General features: G+C 45.4%; 1 protein-coding gene across 1 annotated transcript in view; it reads right to left on the bottom strand.

Annotated features, from left to right (window-relative positions):
* Window positions 1–340: 340 nt before the first annotated feature.
* ADGRB1 (adhesion G protein-coupled receptor B1) overlaps window positions 341–20,148 on the bottom strand; it is a gene marked incomplete at both ends in the record, with an annotated part of 183,177 nt that continues 163,369 nt past the window's right edge. The window contains 5 exons of the mRNA XM_084306745.1: window positions 341–538; window positions 11,843–11,896; window positions 13,540–13,644; window positions 15,120–15,155; window positions 16,116–16,795. Of these exons, the coding sequence (XP_084162871.1) occupies window positions 341–538; window positions 11,843–11,896; window positions 13,540–13,644; window positions 15,120–15,155; window positions 16,116–16,795 (1,073 nt within the window). The remainder of the gene's footprint in view (window positions 539–11,842; window positions 11,897–13,539; window positions 13,645–15,119; window positions 15,156–16,115; window positions 16,796–20,148) is intronic.

Genomic DNA, 20,148 nt, shown 5'->3' with positions numbered 1-20,148 from the left:
GTGGCAGCGGCCCGAAAGCATCCACAGGGCTCTTCCCCAGCAGCTCCTCCCCACCCTCTGCCTCCTCCTCGCTTTCTTCCAGGTTCACTTCTTCTCCAGTCCTACCTGGGAAAGCTCGTGTTGTCCTGAACCTACAGCTACTATACTCTATAAAGTAATATTTCCCCTCTCTGCTGAGAACAATACAAAAGTTACTCCGTCTTACCAAAGGTTTCAAAAGAAACCAAACACTTCTCTCGCTCGGTTCCGATTTAATTTAATCATTTCTTTAAAACGTGGTTTTGTTTGTTTTTTTCGTTTGTTTTCTGGAAAAAAAAAAGTCCCTTTCTTCCCTTTCCGCTCAGACCTCAGTCTGAAGGTCAATAATGTCTTGTCCCACCAGAGGGATGGTGGCCCCTGTTTTCTCCCACTCTACAGTTTTTAGTTCTAAGGGAGACTGTGCCACAGGTTCGATGTCCTTTTTAACCCATGACGGTGGGGACTGGACTTTCCTGATTCCTTCCCAGGGTCTCTTGTTTGGTGTCTGCTGTTTTTCTTGCTGTGAGAGGAGGAAGGAATAGGAAAGGAGAGAGAGAGAAAAAAAAACACACAAAACACAAGAGAAGGAGGTTAGTGTCTGCTCAATGCTTGCCATTTTTTCACCTTCTTTAGTCTTACATCAAAGTCAATTTTTCCCATAAAACTCCTGATCTGAGATAACATGGGATTCCAATGAGATTTGCACTCAGTGTTTAAATTAACTATTTTCAGGAAGAAAATCTTTTTTTTTTTCTCCTTTTTTTTTTTTTTTTTTTTTTTTTTTCCCATTGCTCTCTAACATAATGCCTAGATGCTTCAGTTTTCAGCTGAGGCTTTTCCCACTCACAACTCCAATGGAAAAGTGAAAATGATTTTAAGAACTTCAGATCTTTTTCCATGTCTACAGGAAATCCCCACGTGAAAATTCAGATTACGATGAGGTCTGTTTGAATGTATATCAGCTGCATCCCATATAGATGGGATGCTCATTATGTGGCCCAGCTATTTACAGGCTATGGAATTGCAGCAAAGCTTGCCAACCACTTTGCCAGTGAACCCACGCTGTTTGATGGGCTGGATTGTCAGCTCTGAGGCTAAAAACATTTACAACAACTCTACACCAAGCCTTCGAGGCTTTATTGTGGACTATTAGCCCACTCCCCTGCCAGCATCCCACCATGGACATCAGCCCAGAGAGTATCTTGTGATGCTTCTGCTGGTATGCACCGAGACTGGGGCTGTAAACTTGGGGAACTCTTCAGTGAGAATATGAAGGGGAGTCCATGCAAAGATTTTAAATGAGGTGTTCCACTAAGCTTCTGTCCCCCACAAAGAGCGATGCTTTTCACAGTCAATTATCCCCACAAAACACTCCAGCACTTGGTTAAGAAAAGCTTCCCTGCATGTGACAGGAGCACAGAGCCCTTCCGAGCCACCTGCCAAAGGGAAAAAGTGGTAGCTAGCAGAAAGGGTGGGAGGAAAGGCAGTTGCTTGGGGGTGACAAGGAGAGAAGAAGTCTCAGGAGACATGCAAGCAGCTCACATGCAGCCTGGGATGTGCCACAGCTCGATGCTGTCACCAGGATGTATTGATGAGGGGAGATGAGGCCGCACACAGACTGTGGTGTCACAATTGCACAGCAGGATGCAGCAGAGATCACTGCAGCCCCATAGGAAACCTACATGTAAACACCCAACTGCTACAAATCCTTCTGCTTTGGGTTCTGAGTTTGTCCCTAAGCATCTTTAGGCAGCCTGTGATTTATCCCACTCCATGCTGCAGTGACAGTAGAAGAGGCATTGCAACCTCTATCCCAGTGGGGAGGGCTTCCATCCTATCAGCCAACCCATAAATTCTCCTTTTTCAGACTTTCACCCTTCATATAAGATGTGTTTGAAGCTGTCCCTGCAGCTGCCTACGGGGAGAAGGCTCTGGGTCGTTTGGTGGCCATGGAGTGATGAATGTGGGAACCAGGTAAACCTGGTCCTCTCTTCAATGGGAAGTGAAAGCTTTCTGAAATTGTCTTTGTTTTATTTTAAAGGGAGAAAAAATAACTGTTAAAAAAGGCCTTGTATTGTTCAGAAGAGAGCAAAATGTTTCAGTTTTTGAATTCTGCAGCTGTGTTTTTCATTAAACCCCATGGCACACAGCTGCTCTTATGCCATGTGTTATTCTTACGTTATTCCATGAGGTAGCACGATGCTGATTAACAGCAATAGGATGGAAAAGGTGATACAATTGTTGACTTATTCCATTATCTATCTTGGAACTCATTTAAGAGGCACTGTTAGTAAAACCTGAAACCTTTTCATCTCCGTGTGTGTTTTAATGAGACAAGTTTGAGACTCCCTGAAGTGCAACTTTTACCTATGGTGTTTTTGAGGTCCATTAGTCTGCCATGAAAAGATGTGGTGAGCAGGTACACAAAAAGACAAAAGCACAAACAGAACAAAAACTGAAATGAAGCTGCAAGTTTCCCAAAAGATGAAGAACAAAAAGCTTAGCCAGAACAGCTCTTTCCAATGAAAAATGTTTTGTTTTCTCCCACTACTGTTGTAGTACCCCAAGTTTTCAAAGTTACTGATGTCTACAGCTGTGTTATTTAACAGAGCAGCACAAATGATCGTATGTAATGCTCATAAATAATTCCATCTTTCCTCTCAAATGAAAGCTCTTCTTTGATGGCATTATTTATGGCCACCTTCAGCAGCAGATCCTTCTATTTTCAGTCTCTGTTTTGATAGTCCCTCCATCTGCCACACTCCTGACCTTCAAGCTGTGAAGATGCACCCAGACCTGATCATGTTCACTGGGCATGATTGGCAAACCTCGGAGCTGGTCTTGTAATGGGCTGCTTTTGAGCTACGGAGTGAGAGCAGCTGCAAATTCAGATAGGGAACAAAAATTGGAAATAAAGCCAACAGTAAAACAAAACAACAAACCAATTACAAGTTCAGATCCACAACAGTGACCTCTGATAGGATCTGGCACTGAGGGACAAGACCTAAGGGTTGCAATAATAACTTGATCGTGATAAAAATGGATGTTGGGAATTATTAAGAAAGGATAAGTGGTGGGAATTATTAGGAAGAGAATGAAACTGAAAACATCACTGCGATAGCGCACAACTCCACTCAGCACCTGCATCTTGCCTATGATGTGCTCTCTGTAGGCTTCCTGATAGATCCCAAAAAGGATACGGTGGAAGTGATGAAGGCGCCCACTTCACAGCCACGAACAAAGTTATTGAGCACGTTTAGGAGGAAGGATTACACAGACTCAGAATTTTCAGCCTTGAAAAGAGATGGCACACGGTCCTGATAGAGGTCTGTGATGCTTAGTGGCTTGTTGATGGTAGGAACAGATCACTGATGGTGATGACCATCTCTTCCACGCCAAGAACTACTACTCTGAGCACAGAGTGCTGGAGGCACTAAGGGTTGTTTTTTGAGGATAAACTGCCATGTGCCTGCCCTGTTCTTGTTTTCCCAAGCTGCTTTAGACTCTGCTGGGGAGACGAGGCAGGCCCAGACCTGGTCCCTGGGTCAGACCTGGTGAAGTGGTTCCCATCCAGCTTATCAGCGACGGGTTATCTAGTGATGCCCAAGGAGGCTGTTGAGCCTCCTTTCAAGATATTCAAGGCCTGTCTGGATGCCTACCTGGGCAATCTGCTCTAGGGAACCTGCTTTGGCAGGGGGGTTGGACTCATTGATCTCTTAAGATCCCTTCCAACCCCTACAATTCTGTGATTCTGTGTGATTCTGTGATCTCAGAGAGCATGGTCGTGCCCCGGGGACTGAGGATTTAGTGCCCAGTCTCTGCAGAGAACTGAGCAGGTTTGGTGCCATCAGCCGGGCTGGGCTCTGGCATGGAGGCTGGGAAGCAGCAGAAAATCTTCTCCTCTTGGCAATTGCCACCCTGGGAAATGGTAGCAGGCTCCTGGGAACAGTGCCCTTTTTCTTTCCCTCCATACGGAGAAGGTTTTTACTGCGTCCCAGCCACTTGAACAGCATGTAGGAAATGCCACCGGGCTCCCGTGTCAGCCCTGGCACTGCTGCCCAGCCACACTGTGGGGTCTCAGCGGTCCTCGTGAGCAGGAGGGAAAGCCTCCCAAGCACAGAAAAGAATTCAAAAACTCAAGAGCGGGTTGTGTAATCCGGCTGTAAGAGGCACTGCTGCTGGCCCGGGGCCTGACGCCTTGGAGACAACCAGGAATGGGCCGAGACGGGAGCTGAAAGGAGCAGAGGCTGCAATGCCAATAACTCAGAGCCTTTACTCCAGCTTGACACAGCTCCTGGCTGCTTGGGAGGGAAAAAATGTTCCCAGTTTCCTGGCTGGTGCCAGGATGGCTGGGTAGAGGGAGCCCCAGGCTTAAAGCTAGGGTATAACCTGGTGCACAGGGCAGATGGGAGGCCTCCATCGCCCCGGTGGCATTTGGAGAATCCTTTGCTCACCCGCAGCTTTTGTTTCAGCTACATTTCTTAAAGGTAAGGGAAAGGCTTTGGGGATAGAAGGCGTGTCAGAGGAAGAGCCAACATTACCCTACAAAACCCTACAAAAACGCTTCAACCCTACAAAAACCCTCCAACTCTAAAAAAACCCTCCAACCCTACAAAAAGCCTTCAATCCTACAAAAACCCCTCAACCCTCCAAAACCCTTTAAACCTACAAAAACCCTTCAACCTTACGAAAATCCTTCACCCCTACAAAATTCCTATAATGCTACTGAAGACAGAGGTTAGGTGAACATCCACCTAGCGCTAGTCCTGGCAGACTGCAATGCTCCAGGGCTCCATGTGGCTATGGAAAGGAGATGGTGGGAGGAGGAACCTCCCTGCCCTGGGATCTTCTGCCCTTTGACTTTGTGCTGCCAAACCTACAACCCCATCTGGCTTCACCTGGATCGAGGTGCAGCTCCTTTGCTTAGGAGCTGTGGCAGTGCTGCATAAATATAGCAAGGGAGACTGCCTGGATTTGTAAGACACTGCTTTCATTTCAACATGTTGGTCAAAACCAACAAAATGTGCGATCTGCTAAGCTCTCTTCTATTTTTATTTTTTTTTTAATTTTAATTTTATATTTTAATACTCAAACTTAATGGTTACCCTGAATGACCTGAGGAGGAATTCAGTGCTCTCTACAGGGCACTCTGTGATAACTCTCCTAGAACAGCTACTCCCACACTGTGTTCATCGCCTCTAGTGTCAACTCGAAGGATATTTCATGACCCAAATGGTCTCTCCCCATGACATTGGTGACTCCAGGACCAGAATGAAGTTATTCAGAGCATATAGCAGGGAATCTGAAAGATAAATATGGCGCATGCTGTCTAATCCATCTTTGGATCAATGTCGATGAAAAGTGATTAGAAAATGGGAAAGCTGTCTTTTTTTTTTTTTCTTTCTTTTTACAGAATGATAAAAAAGAAAAAAAAAATGAGTGTTTTCCTTTCTTTGTTTGAAGCTGCAATTACTTCGTTTTCTCCTACGGAGCTTCAAAGACGATGCTTTCTGTTGCTGTTCATTTTAGAGAAAAGTGAAATAAAAGGAACAGGCTGGCTTAATTTAGAATTTTGTTTTGGAAAAAAAAAAAAGAAAAAAAAAGAAATAATATGTGTTTTTAACTCATATAGATAGAAATCAGTTAGAAAACTTGAAATATGCACTTGTTGGAGAAGAAAAATATGTCTTCTGCTTCTGTACCATCTGAAGTTGAGATGGGCTGATCTGGAGGGTTGCTTTGAGCCAATCTAGAGGAACCATGCACAGCTGATGAGAACAGGCATTGAGGAGTTCTTGAAGACCCTTAAAAGCACCACTTCCCATAAACTCATGAACAGCTCCTTGCCTGAAGGTTGTAGAGAAAGCCAGGGGTCCCAACAGCATAAGGAACAAGCTGTTGTAGTGGGTTTACGTGGCAAGGTTTTGGTAGCAGGGAGCCATAGGGGTGGTTTCTGTGAGAAAGATCTAGAAGCTGCCCCATGTTTGGGAAGGGCCCCATTGTTTTCCAGATCCGAGCCAATAAGCGATGTTGTTTTTCGCCTCTGTGAGAGCATATTTAAGACAGGGAAAAAACGCTGCGCCACACAGCAGCCGGGAGAGTCAGAGGAGTGAGGAACAGCCTTGCGCCAAGGTCAGTGTAGAAGGAGGGGGAGAGGTGCTCCAGGCGCCGGAGCAGAAGTCCCCTGCGGCCTGTGGTGAGGACCATGGTGAAGCAGGATGTCCCCCTGCAGCCCATGGAGTACCACGGTGGAGCAGGGTTCCACGCTGCAGCCCGTGGAGGAGACCACGGTGGAGCAGGTGGCCCTGCACCGACGGAGGCTGCCGCCTGTGGAAGACCCCTGCCGGAGCAGATTCTGGGCCGGACCTGTAGCCCGTGGAGAGGAGCCCACGCAGGAGCAGGTGATCTGGCAGGAGCTGCTGCCCGTAGGGGAGCCAGGTTGGAGCAGTTTTCTCCTGAGGGATGGACCCCGTGGTACGGACCCATATCTGGAGCAGTTCTGGAAGAGCTGCTGCCTGTGGGAAGCCCACGCCGGATCAGTTCATCAAGGACTGCATCCCGTGGGTGGGACCCCACAGCACAGGGGACGAGAGTGACCGAGAAGGAGCGGCAGAGAAGAAGTGCTGTAGACTGACCATAACCCCCATTCCCCGTTCCCCTGCGCCGCTCGGGGGGAGGAGGTGGAAGAGGGTGGATGGGGGGAAGGTGCTTTTGTTTTTTTTTCCTTTGTTTTCTCACTTCTCTTGCTTGTTAGTTGTAGGCAATAAATCTTACTATCTCCTTATGCCGAGTCTGTTTTGCCCGTTACAATAATTATTGCGTGATTTTCTCGTCCTTATCTCAATCCTTGAGCCCTTTTCACATATTTTCTCCCCATTCCTCTTTGAGGAGGGGGAGTGAGAGAGCGGCTGTGGTGGAGCTCGGCTGCCCACTCGAGCGGAACCACGACAGCTGTTCAAGGTATTCTCACCATTAATCTACCCAGTGAACACACCATTCTTTTCTGTACAATTTTTATGGTCTACTGAGGAGTCTGCTGGTGGACACGGACACATGGGTGTTCCCAAACTGCCAACAACCATTGATGCCACGAGGTGACCAAGAGCACCCAAAGCGTGATTGATTCCTTACAGAGTCCTTTGCTTGATCTGTCTTGAACCTGTTGGTGGGCACTGAGCGGTTTTGGAGCTGATGATACCGGGTTAGCATCAAAAGACAAGGCAGAAACTGGCTGTCAGCACAGAAGATACTGGGAATAAAATGCCTTTTTGAGAAATTTTGATGCTTGATAGCTGGGACATGGGTTATCAGGTGATCTACAGGAGAAGGTGAACTGCTGAGTGATGGCGTGTGGGACAGTGGGCAGCTGACAGATGGTTTATGGGTGAATGAATTAAAGTTTGTCACAGTTTTCATAGCGGAATTTATTGTAGTAATTATTCTACTTTATGTAGCATTCCTCCCTGTAACAGTTACTCTAATTTGTCTTTTAATAGTTGTCAATTACCGAAGCCTTTAAAAAGTGCAGAGAGAATTAAACACATGGCCCAGAGGAGACACCCCACCTGTAAGTGGAGCTTCCCTTGCAGAAGGACACAGGCTCCCAGTTTTCTAATTCCTCAGCAAGAAAAAGCCTGTGTTTGACCACCACTACAACCTCAGACTACACAAAGAGCTTCCCATGGAGAGAAGCTGTATTTTCCCAGAGCTGCCAGCTTCTGAGCCAGTGTGAAGAATCCCAGGTATCCAGAGAGCAAGGAGATGAATTGTGTCAAGCAGCAGAGCCTGCCAGGGAGGCACGCAGCCCCGACTAGCAATGAGCTACGGCACTGATCAATAGTCCTTTGTTCTGGCTCCTCTGTTAGATGCCAGAGCAAGTGCTGGTGGGATGGGCACATCCTGCAGGTGTCCGAAGGGGAAAGCTTAGAAAAATCTCGACCCAAGAAGAAGAAAGTGAGTAATCAGGGCAGAAGCGGTGTAACAGAAATCAGGGGAAAGTCAGAGAATGGCAGAAAAAAAAACTTTTTTTCCACTGGGTTTGGAGAGATGGGACTTGAATTTCAGAGCTGAGCTTAGAGCTGAATTAAGGAATGAGTCCAGCACCTTTATGTGAGGTCCAGGACAGGGCTGTAGCCAAAGCAGAAGCCATTCAAGCCATAGGGAGCTGGGCGTAGTGAGCAGCTAATAAGAACAGTCAAAGCAGAGAAATGTGGAGAGCTCTGCACAGCACAGCTTTCGTTGACCTCTGCACAAATAAAGAGCTGCTGTTTGAAACGAATGCAAAGCCAGATGCTGGCAAGGAGAGAGGAATATGTATGTGATTCAAACTTCTCTAATGGAACTGGATTAAAGGGCTCCTGCCGAGGGGGAAGGCAGGAGTGTCACTTCCAATGCTTTCAAAGCTGGTGTTAAGCACAGAAGAAACAAAGCCCTGGCTTACCTTAAAGGCTGCAAAGCCTTCACTTTCATACCATGCAGCTGCAGAGCATGGGGACCCTTCTTGACATCCAGCCCAGGCGCTGGAATCTCTTTAGCAATTAACTCGCAGGGAGGAGAAGCGTTGGAGATGTTTTACCCTGACAATATAGATCTGGGCAGAAAAATCATTCCCGGGTGGTACAAAGGAGCTTGAAAGAAGCCACCGTCCTGCTTTGATGTGGATGGTTCTTGGCTGAATGAATACAGACCTTGGGAAATATGCATACGTACGGGGAAGTAGGGAAACAATTGAATGCTTGAGACAGGCAAAAGGCAGATTTTTAAACTGAGAAACAAACTTGCAGCAAGGTTTCCAGCCACGAGATTATTATTCTGTTTTGAGCAATCAGGTGGCTAAAGCATGACTCAAAGTGCTGGGAATGACTAGGAGGAACTCTGCTGTCTGACTCAGCACCAACCTAACACTTCAACACGCATCCGTTTGGGCAGCAAAATGTGCCTTAAAGCTGCTACAAAGAGATACCTGCAGTATTCAGGGCCTGGATGAATTCAGGCTGGCTGAGTCTCAGCCCTGACTGAGGGGAGAGCAGAGGACCCAGCTCATGGAGCAACCTGTGGGATGCACCCATCCCATCAGCACTCGCTTTGGCATCCAGCAGAGTAGCAAGAAAATAGGATTAATAATCAGGACTACTTTTAAGACTCACTGTGGTGTTAAAAATGAAGGCTTGGTGGATCCCAGATGCTGAGAGCACTTTGAATTATTTTAATTACTTAGAATGTGTCGTGTGGGTGGCTGTTTTGTTATTATTTTTTTCTGATGCAAATCCCACTTTGGTTGTCTCCAAGCCTTTGATTCCCTCTGTGTTTCCTGGCTACAAATTAGCTGTCTACAGGACAACTATTCAAGCCTCTCAGATGTTTCAACATATTGGTTCTCAGCTCAGGGTCCATACCAGTTCTCGGTTTGGTCTGGGATAAACTGAGAGGGGAACTGTGCAACTGCCACACACAGGTTGATGAGCAAAACAAACCCAGATGTCCCTGAGTCAAATCCCTTTTGGGGGACAGACATAACCTGTCCCAAAGTCCAGCATAACAGGAGCAAAGGAGTCCTGCCAACAACCTTGTACCTTCCCTTTGTATTAGGGCAGATTTTCCCCAAATCCTCCCTGTCTTCCTTGTCTCATCTGATCTTGAAGACTGCAAGTGAGACAAAATCTACTGTAACCCATGATGAGGTCATATAGAGGTCTATCAGTGCATTAAAAATTGATTTTTCAACTTGCAGTCGTCAGATCTTGCTGTATGTCAGTCTACTAATACTTTATTTTTATTATTCGCTAGCACTGAAAAGTTAGATTTGGGTAATATTCTACATCGCTGATTAATTCTTAATGACACAAATGTGTGAGACCCACACCTGTGTGCTGGTCTAGGCTTAAAGGTAGGTAGATGTGTGGTCCTGAATGCTTTGAACAAGGACAATTTTGGGTTGGGCAATTTTAATCAGGGATAGCTGAGCGTGCTTCCAGTGGGAGCAATTTTATAGTTGGGGTTCATATTAGAAAGTCCATGGAATATGGAATAAATTGAAAAGATCGAAGAGGAAAATCCATGTTTGCTGTTCAGAGAAGGACTTTACTGTGTTACTGTGCTCTGAGGCTCAAAGTCAGCTCAGCATTAGCACTGTGCTTTGGTTTGCAGCAAAATTAACTGCAGCAAACACTGGTGCCACAGTGTTCCCTGGGAGTGCGTTAAATATGGCCTGGCACTACTCCCATTCTCCTAATTGCCTACCTCTGACACACCATCCTGGCAGCACTGCTCACAGTAGGATGATGACAGGCTGTGGGGACACCCCTAATCTCAGTGGGGTGTGGATTGGGCTCCAGACCTCTGCTGACTTGTAGGGCCACGTGTGATGGCTCATGGCAGCACTGCAGGGTGCTTTGCAGCCTATGTGTGCTTCAGCATTTTGCTGAATTAAGGCCTCTGATTTCAGCCAAAAAAAGCCTCCTTGGTGATCGGGGTAGGCTGTGCAAGCTTTTACCAGGACAGCTTTTTTAGCTCCTGGCTGGCCCTGGAGCAGGATGTTCTGATGGTGTAAGGCTGTTCCTCTTGGAGGTGTACCTGGCACCAGGGCTGGTGTTGCCCAACATCACCCAGAAGAGCAGAGCCTTCTGCATCCCTTTTTGCCTTCTCACTGTAGGAAACAGATCTTCCACCCCTGTGGCCTCCATGCAAGGGAGAAGAGAGGTGTAAGCAAAGGATTCCCTGGCTGCTGGGTGAGGGGAAAGCAGAATTCTTCCCCAAGCCTGCCTCTATGTCTGTAGGATGAGAGACAAGCCCAGAGGAACAAGTCAAGGCTGTCTTTGATAGGGCTTGGGTCATTCTCAGCTCAGTAATGCCCTTCAGAAACGGATCTTGTAAAGGAGAAAAGCCAAACAGCTCAAACATGCAGGAACCCCTGACGATGTTTCCAGCTCTGCCAGTAACTGCTCTGGGATGGTGGGTAAAGGGCAATCTTCTTTACCTTTGAAGTGTACACTGCAGTAACACTTATCCAAAGTTTAAACATGTCAGAGTACTTGGAGAGGAAGAGTATATGTGCCGGTACAAACCTTCAGATCTTTGCTGAAAAATCATGTTTTACAACTTAAGCTAGAGAAATCCTCAACAGTAAATATGCATGATGGCTGAGTTTTCAATCCCCCTTCCTAAAGAGATAGATTTGTTGTTCCTTGTTCTCCCATTCCTCTGTTTATTCTAATTTAACAATGTAATAATTAATCTGAAATGAACTATGTATCTAGCATGATGGGATGATCAGTTTTGGCCAGAGAGTACTAGCATTTAAATCAAAATAAAAACAAAAAACAAAACAACACAAACCAAACCCTAAACAGGGTCAGCACCATTCCTAGGAATTCGCAAAGGAAGTCTTTCTTCTATGTAGACATTTAGTTCAAGTCTCAGCGGCAGCTTTCTGACCTTGGAGTTGAAGGAGGAGAGATGAATTGCAAGAAGATTAGGAAAAGCATCGTGTCTGGGAAAGGGCTTAGGACAACGGGACATGCTGCCAGGAGAGGCTGGGAAACTGCCAGGGTTGGAGAGAGGCTTGGTGGCTTGACTTTGTGGTTGCTTATTTAAAAGTGGAATCAAAGATACAGGAATGCAGGCAGATGGACTAGACCCAGTAAAGATCCCTTCTGCTCTACGCATGAAAGAGTGCAAGGGTATTCCAGGAGCCTTCTGACCTTGTTCATGCCCACAAGGCAAGGAGTTTCCTACTGGTGAAGGGATGTGTTTGGAGTCATGCGTTAGGAAAAGGTTTGGGACTGGTCTACAATGCTCTTCAATACAAAATGAAAGCCAGACTTACGCTAGCGTTAGTTTTATCACTTCCACCAGAAGAAATACTCCATCGTTTTATAACCTAAACACGCATAAAAGAGAAACATTTCTTTTGTTGTTACTTTAATCCCTGATAACCCCGGTTTGCCTTCTCAGGGCAAGCTGAAGATGGGACCTGATTTCCAGTGTGGTCCCCCGCAGCAAATGGCAGAAAAAGGGGTGAAGAAATATATTTCTTTTCCTTTGTAACACCTTGGATGTTACTAAATCTATACCTACTACTTACTTGCCCATACTGCAAGCTCACCCTCCCAGATAACATCCAAGGGAAATTCACACCTTGAAAAAGACTCAGTCAATATTCAGAGGCCACCTTCACAGCTTCTTTCCAGCAGTTCAAAGCCCTTCGATGCTGACTCTGGCAACTTTAATTCTAGATAGATTTAGATATATCTCTGAAATGCCCAAAACATCTCAATCTATAAAACTCTCCTGCAAACATACCATAGATTAGCTTTTACATGGTACTTAGGCATTTCTGATTCTTACAGCTGTGGCATACCTAAATAAAAAAAAAAAAAAAAAAAAAAAAAGCTCAGAGCTGAAACTCAGTGAAATGCGTTGGGATTTTAGGCCAACACAGGCTTCTTTGATCTGAGCCTCTCCGCTAGATTCGGTATTCCACTTATTCTGTAACACTGGGCAGCCCATAATGACACCTTGCCACGCTCAATAAAAATAGGATTTGCTGGGACCACGTCTGCAGAGCTCGGCGCAGCTATGTTGTGAGTTCTGAATTCAGACCAAAGGCTCTGTAGTGCTCTGCTTCCACAAAGAATCAAACTAAATCTCTTTCTCAGCCACCCTCCGCACTCTGGTTTTGTCTCTAAGCCTGTCCCGTCCAAATAAGCCCCACCAGCACCTCCTTGACCATTCTGCAGGTGACTGTGCTTCCTGGATCTGACTTTGCTTTCCTAAACAGCTATGCGCGTCACTGCCTCCTTGGCCCCTGCAGGGACAGAAAATTCTGTTCCATAATTATCTTAAAGGAGGCTACAGCGAGGTGGGGATCGAGCTCTTCTCCCAAGCACCAAGTGATAAGATGAGGGGAAATGGCCTCGAGTTGTATCAGGGAAGGTTTAGGTAGGATAATAAGAGAAATGTCTTTGCTAAAAATATTGTGCAGCCTTGTAACAGGCTGCCCAGGGAAGTGGTGGAGTCACCATCCCTGGAGGTCTTCAAGAAAGGTGTAGATGTAGAACTCAGTAGCACAGTTTAGTGGTGGACATCAGCACTAGGGTAAAGGTTGGACTAGATGATCTTAGAGGTCTTTTCCAACCTGAATGGTCCTATGATTCCTGCTACCCCTGCATTTTGCCCTTTCCTCTTTCCACCTCAATTTCTCCAAGGCTGTTCTTGTTTCCAGTTCCTAGCTGTGAGTGGAGGCATGTGGCAAAGGACAGACACAAACATGGGGAGCAGACAAAGACAAGGAAACACAGACCCCATATGTGAATGGACACAAGGACAGACTTTCTCCACCTGGGTTGCTGCCCACTCTGCTGTGGCTCTCTGAGTACTGTGTAGAGCATGTGTCATTGTTGCAATGTGCACGGACATAAGCTCAAGGTAAGGCATTGAGTAAGGGCTCCCAAACTTTCCTGTGCTCCTGCTGGCACTAGATGGCTCCAGGAGGTGATGGTGCTGGGTATGTATGTGACTAACCTTGCTGTCCGTTGTTGGAGACTCCTTCTCCTTCTCTGCGTGCTGGAGTTTTCTGTTCAGGTCTTGGAACATGTCTTGGTGACGTTTTCTTGTGTGCATGATTTTCTGAAGGAAACACAAGGGCCACACGTCAGCAAATCTTATCCAGCTGTACAAAACCATAATTTCTTCCCCCCAAAGTTACATGTATTATTAAAACCTAAATCTGTCTCCCTGTAGGTGAAATCTGTCCTGCCTAAAAAAGCTTCAAACTTCACTGAGGACTCCGTGTAATGCTGCCTTTAATTTCAGGATAAGATGGGACAATTTTTGACCTTATGGTTGCCCCAAACCTGCGCCTGCCAACTGGCTATGCTGCAAAATTTGTGCTTGACTGGCACTGGTCTACCAGCTTGATCAAGGAAGTTTTGCTGACCTTTCTTAACTGATCACTGATGCCATGCCCCCACTCTGTTCAGAGCATGCCTCCTTGGCAAATATATTCAGAGCTTATCTGAATGTGTAGGATTTAGGCCAAAGAAGTTATAACAGAAACTGCTTTGCAATTTGCTTTTTCATTGTATTTTCATCGTTCTGCATCTCACTTCTACCTTCAACTGCTCAGAAGGAGATGTAGGACCAAGTTTTAGAAGGGTTTCCCTTTGCATGTAAGAGCACAGTGAAGGTTGTTTGCTTGTGCTTTGTCAAGTGCTCAATAACTGGTGGCTTATGTGGTTTGTGACCAATATGAAGAATCAGCTCAGATGTACTCACTGTGCCTCAGTTTCACACCAAACTCACAGCCCTGGGCTCTGAAGTGGTTCCAACATTAGAGGCAACTCCTCATGGTCCCTTAATGTAGCTTATTTTGGAATAAGACAGCAGCTTTGAAGGGAAAGCATGGCTCTGCAGTCACAGATGCCATGATCTGACTTAGGAGGTGTTCAACAGCTCCCAGTAGCCACAAGACCCTTTGTGGAGCACTGGCTCTTTCAAAGCTTTCCACTTTGTGCCTCAGATATGAGGTCAGACACGTCCCTATGTACAGTACAGATACTTGTCTCTCCCAGGCAGATTCTGTGAGGTTCATTAATAGGTGTGAAAGACCAGGTTTGATGAGGTGTTGTGACAGTGCGAACATATTACCTGCCTTTCTGTTAAGCAGCAGAGCTTTGGCACAAAAGACAAGGCATTTTAGGTCACTAAGCAAAAGATGTACTTGTGCTTCCCAAATGGGAACGTGGCACAGCCACCTGTAGGACCTTATCAGCTTTCCACAAGCAGTTTGTTCACGGAAGAGAAGCTACAGGCCTTGTGCACCCTGACACAGGATCTTGATTTACAAATGTTTACACAGAAGCATCTGCTCCATAATTTAAGCACAAACCAATATAAATCACCCTTTGGTTTAGCTGCACAGGGTAAGCCTTACTAGGCAGCCAGCACAGCTCTTTCAACCCACCATTTTCAACCCCCTGAAGCAACTCTTTGGCAAAGGCTGTACTTCTGCAAAGATGCCAGGAAAAAAAAAAAAAAAAAAAGGGCATTTCTCTTTCTTACACTACCCATCAAGGAACACACTCAGAAAAGGATGTACTCACCTCAAAATCTAGCTCTGCATACCGGGATTTCCGTCTCTGGGGATTCAAAAGAAAAAGAGAGGTGTGCGATGGTTAGTAAGGGATTGATAATGCTGGGCACAGACTGAACCACACAGTAGATAAAACAGAGAGGTTCTTTCTCTTTTTCCTTTTTCCACCACATATGTTTCTCTGTCTGTTCCTGATGTGAAGTGCCATTAGAGGGATCCCTCACAAAACCACAGAGCCCCAAGGAGGGCTGAGCATAGATTTTTGGCTAATTCAAGCCTCTGAATTAGGAGCTTGCAGGTGATTCATAGAATGGGAAGCAAACAGAGATGCTCAGCCATCTGATCTAGTAGGGCTTTTGACCAACAGTCAGTAGAGACTGAAATTTGGGCAGCAGTAGCCAAGACTTGCTCTCTAATAACATGCAAAATAAGGTTCAGGTGGTGAGAAGTACAAAAGCTGAGACAGACAGACATCAGTGTAAGAGGTACAGACTAGAGGGAACTGCTGATTTATGTCCTGAGTTACCACGGGTCAGAAGGTGGGGCCTGCACTTATGTAAAACCCCCGACATCTCTTTGGTGCTAAGAGATTTGTGGGGCATGCCTTAAGGACATTTTACATTTGCAACCAGGAGGATTTTCTCAAACTGTATCATGACTGAAGCCATTAAAATGGGAAGCGGAGGAAGAGGATAGAAGGAGAAAAGGTAATGCAAGCCATGTGCCTTGCATTAAACGTAACCGTCTTTGACAAGCCAAAGTTTTGATTTGACTTTGCATTGCCTGTAGGGCAAAAGACAGTGGCTTTGTAAGCAATGAGGGATTTTAAAAATTAAATTACAAAATGATATCACCTGCTGGGGTTCCCTCAGAGTAATGTAATACTGGAACTAAATAGGGGACTGCATTTGCCCTGGGACTCCTCTCTTGAAACATCTGGTGTGGCCAACATTGAGGACATGGCATCACCATGGGCTGGGAACAACACAGGGATTGACATGCTCACCTCCAAGGAGCTCATGGAGAGGGTGGAGACGGTCTCACTCTTGGACACCACACCTGAGTTCCCTGAGTCTCCTGTGTCACACAGGCTGTTGGGAATCTGTGACTCGTTGGAGATATTCTGTGGGGGCAGCTGCTGCTGCTGTTGTATCATGGAGGAGCCCTGCACCTCACTGCAAGTCATGGTCACAGGCTCCCGTGGAGGACTCTTGACGACAAAACCTGGGTCAGTAGCCATACTGAGGTGGATCAGCCTTGTCTGGGGCATCTGGTCAATATTGATGCTGTATTTGCTCTCGTCCTTGGGTGGTTTGGCCCGTAAGGTAGACGTGTTGGTAGGCAGAATGACATAGCTGGTGTCCAGCGTTTGTTCTTGGGCCCGGGAGAGTTCTGAGTCCAACTTCTTGAAGATGTCCCCATCACAGATGTAGATAGATTTGGGAGGCTGGTTCTTGTCCTTCTTCAGGGTGAGACTGTGATTGCTGAACTCGTTCAGGTTGATGGCCCCCAGGTAGTGCGGGGAGCCCTGCAGATGCATCTTGGAGACGTTGGCTGGAAGACTGTTAAAGTTTGAGGACCCCTTCTGGTGATTGAGTTTCAATTTCTCCTCATCCTGTAGTGATGGGCGCTTCAGCGTTCCTGTGATGGTTGAGGTCCTGCAGGCGGTGATGTCTTTATTCAGCACTAGGGAGACAGACAAATATCCTTAGCACCTCACCTTAGCCTTTTTTTTTAACACATCAATACACCAACCACAGTCACACCATGTTAGCATGTTCCCTTGGACCTCTCAGAAACAGACTACAAAGGCCAAACAATTTAATACTGTTCTTTGTTGCTGTTGTTGTTTTTTCTTTTAGTCCAGGATGCTGAAGGCGAAACTAAAACTAGGCAGGAAAAAAGATCCCTCATTTTAAGAGAATTCTCTGTGCTGAGAATTTCCCAACCCAGTCATGGCCTAAACTCCAAAGTACACCAGCACATATAATCATACTGATAACACTATCTCAAAAAGCAATTACATGTATATAGTTACTTAGCACATGTAGCATATACATAACACGTTACTAGCCTATGGCTGAGCAGATTGTTTCATGTAGAAGCTTGATTTCATGAAAAAAAAATGGTTTTGAATCAGAAAATAGTTGAAATGCAACATTATCTACAGCTCTTTTTTTTTTTTTTTCTTAATATATATTATTATTTTAAAAATTTGCTAAACTACTTCAGGTTGATCTTTTCCAACGGATGGTTTCAGGATTTGGTATTTTAAAACACATCATATTTTCTTATCAATTTCTGACAAGCTCTCCATAAAGCTTATGTTCCAATAATCATGCCAAGCCTTAGTGAGAGATAATCATTTAGTATTTCTCAATTTGCATAGGGGACAAAACGGAGTTCCATGAATATTCCTGAAGAGGAGGGGAATGCTTTAATCTGAGGATAAGGTGAACATGCCGATTAGGAGCTATATACAGGACACACAGACACTCATTCCCACACCACACAGTCTACAACAAAACAATTGCTTCATTATGGGCACAAGGACCTATTGCTCGGTTGATTTGAGGCTGCAGCAAAGACCTTAAGAAGATTATGGCATCAGCCTTGATGTCTGCAGGGGATAGAAAACACTGACTATGGGGCAGGGACAAAGTGGCGTGGCACTGAAGGATACTTACCCAGCGTTTCAGCACAGGAAAGGAGATATAAATTTGTATTCCCCTTTCTCCCATCTCATAAAAAAAAGAAAAAAAAAAAAAAAAAAGGACCTTTTACAATTTTTTTTTCTTGTGGAGCAGAGACAAAGGTCTTTGGGGTGACCTGACACACAGCAGAGGAATCCCATGGGACTGGGGTCATACCTATTTTTCTGCCAGCTTATGCTGGTGGATGCTGGAGGAGCACAGAAGCCCTCAAAAATTACAGAGCAGGCAAGGCAGGTTGAGGAAAAGACCAAGTGGAATACAGGAACTTTTAAAAAGCTTCAAAATCTACACACACAGGGCATACCTATGGCAGCCACGGTTATCTTGACATGGCTAGAGGGCACACTAGGACAAATTAGAGAATTATAATGTATTCATACCATAGGGTGCAGGAAGGTGTTACTGAAATCAGGCCTTTAGCTAGGATGTGTCAGTAAGGTTCAGTGATTTAGACTCTCCTTGCTCACATCAGCTGCATGAAGCAGGTTTGGAGAGGTTTGCTCTTACCTATCTCCAAGCATGAAGCAGTGAACCTTCAACATTGGGCTAGAGACCAAATCCTACCAGTGGATCCATGTTATGAGCAGTATCAGGTGTATCTCCAAACTTTCATAGCACGAGAGCTGGTGCTTCCAGGATAAGTCATGGCCAGGAAACAATGGATAATTTTTTTATTATTATTCAAAAAAGCAGAATGCATAGGAAGACCACTGATATACTGTACAGAAAGGTCTCCAAAATGGTGACTATTATTAATTAGCTTGGTGCAGACTAATGGCACTTTACCAGGGGATGTTTATCTCCTCAGGCAGACAGCAACAAACAAAAAATAAGTTGTAAAGGAGCAAACTAAGGACGGGAGGGCTAGGCTGTTAAAGAGCTGCTGATCCAGGGTCTTCTGCCTTTCCTTTGGAAAACTCAATTTAGAAGCAAGAAACTTGGTGATAGATACAGAACAGCTCCTGATTGCAGAAGTCTCGGGTCTGCCTTGGCTGTCAGCACAAAGTGGGCTGCTGGCTACGTAGCCGGTTGGGTATGCATGTTTGCTGAGCATGCATTCAAGTCAGACCTGGTCTCACGTGCATGTCTTTTGCAGATGGTATTTTTGAACTGAGGTCTTCAGTGTCAGAAAGGAAGGAGAAAGACAAACGAGATGAAGGAGTCAGCGAGAAATACAATTATAGAGTATGAGACAGAGAAACAGAGAGAAAAAAAATGGAGCGACCCTGAAAAGAGATAAATGGACAGAAAGAGACCATGAAATAAGATATCACAGGGATAAGTGAGATAAATATACTGTGGCTGTGATAGGCGTAAGGAGAGGGAGTGAGGCAGAGAGAAGGACTGAAGAAGACAGATAAGATATAGATAGATATTAGATAGATAAATGATAGTGACAGTGATAGACACTACACAGAAACACAGCGACAGAGATAAATGTTGACAGAGATAGAAATACATAAACAACAGGTATAGCAAGACAGACAGCTGAGGACAGTGATAAATAAGTGATTGCAAGATAGAGAGAGAGAGAGATGCAAGATAGATAAACACATTAGAAGCAGATAAAGAAATGATAGATTAGATAAAGATAAATGGAAGGGACAGGTAGACAGATGTAAAGAGTGAGGGAGAAAATGAGAGAATGAGAAGGAAAGAGAACGAGAAAGAGTAATACAGAGAAAGAGAGAGAAATTTTCCCATGATAGGAACTGCATACATAGTATTTACTGTCCTTGGCTTGGAGAGATCCTGGTTTGGAAGATGTGAATTATATGCAAGTGCCAAGCGAGCTGGTATTTCTCTTGCTTGGGGAAGGGGACAAGTGTGGGAAGGTAAATGAAAACCTAAATATCTACAAAAAGGGAAAAAATCAAATAATAAATCCCAGCCAAATGGTCAGGCATGCCAGGATCAGGAAAAGACAAAACCTGCAGAGACAAACAGGCAGCAAAGGAGACTTCAGAAGATGCAGACACCCTCAGGGGCATGGGAGAAAAGGGACTTAATGGGACAGGGACAGTTGGCCCATGCATAAGAAGTCAGAAAGAGCGTGTGTGACTGAACACACAGGAGAAAAGTGGAAGCAAAGAAAGACCTGACCCGCCTCCATACGAACAGGCAGCTTACTACTGCACCAGAGGTGTGCATGGGGCCGGGGAGTATGTTGGGAAGGCTCTCCAAAGTCCAGACCTGCTTAAAGACACCTCCTGAGCACACAGCTGTCTGAGGCTGGCTTTGGACAGGGCTTACTACAGCAAAGAAGGATCACAGCAGGAAGAGATGCAACCAATCTCTTCTTCCTTGATTCTCTTCTCTGCACTG

This window comes from Netta rufina, assembly GCF_964035555.1.
Source record: "Netta rufina genome assembly, chromosome: 2".
Taxonomy (NCBI): Eukaryota; Metazoa; Chordata; class Aves; order Anseriformes; family Anatidae; genus Netta; species Netta rufina.
The sequence above is the reverse complement of the archived record's forward strand: the minus strand, read 5'-3'. Positions and strand labels throughout refer to the sequence as shown.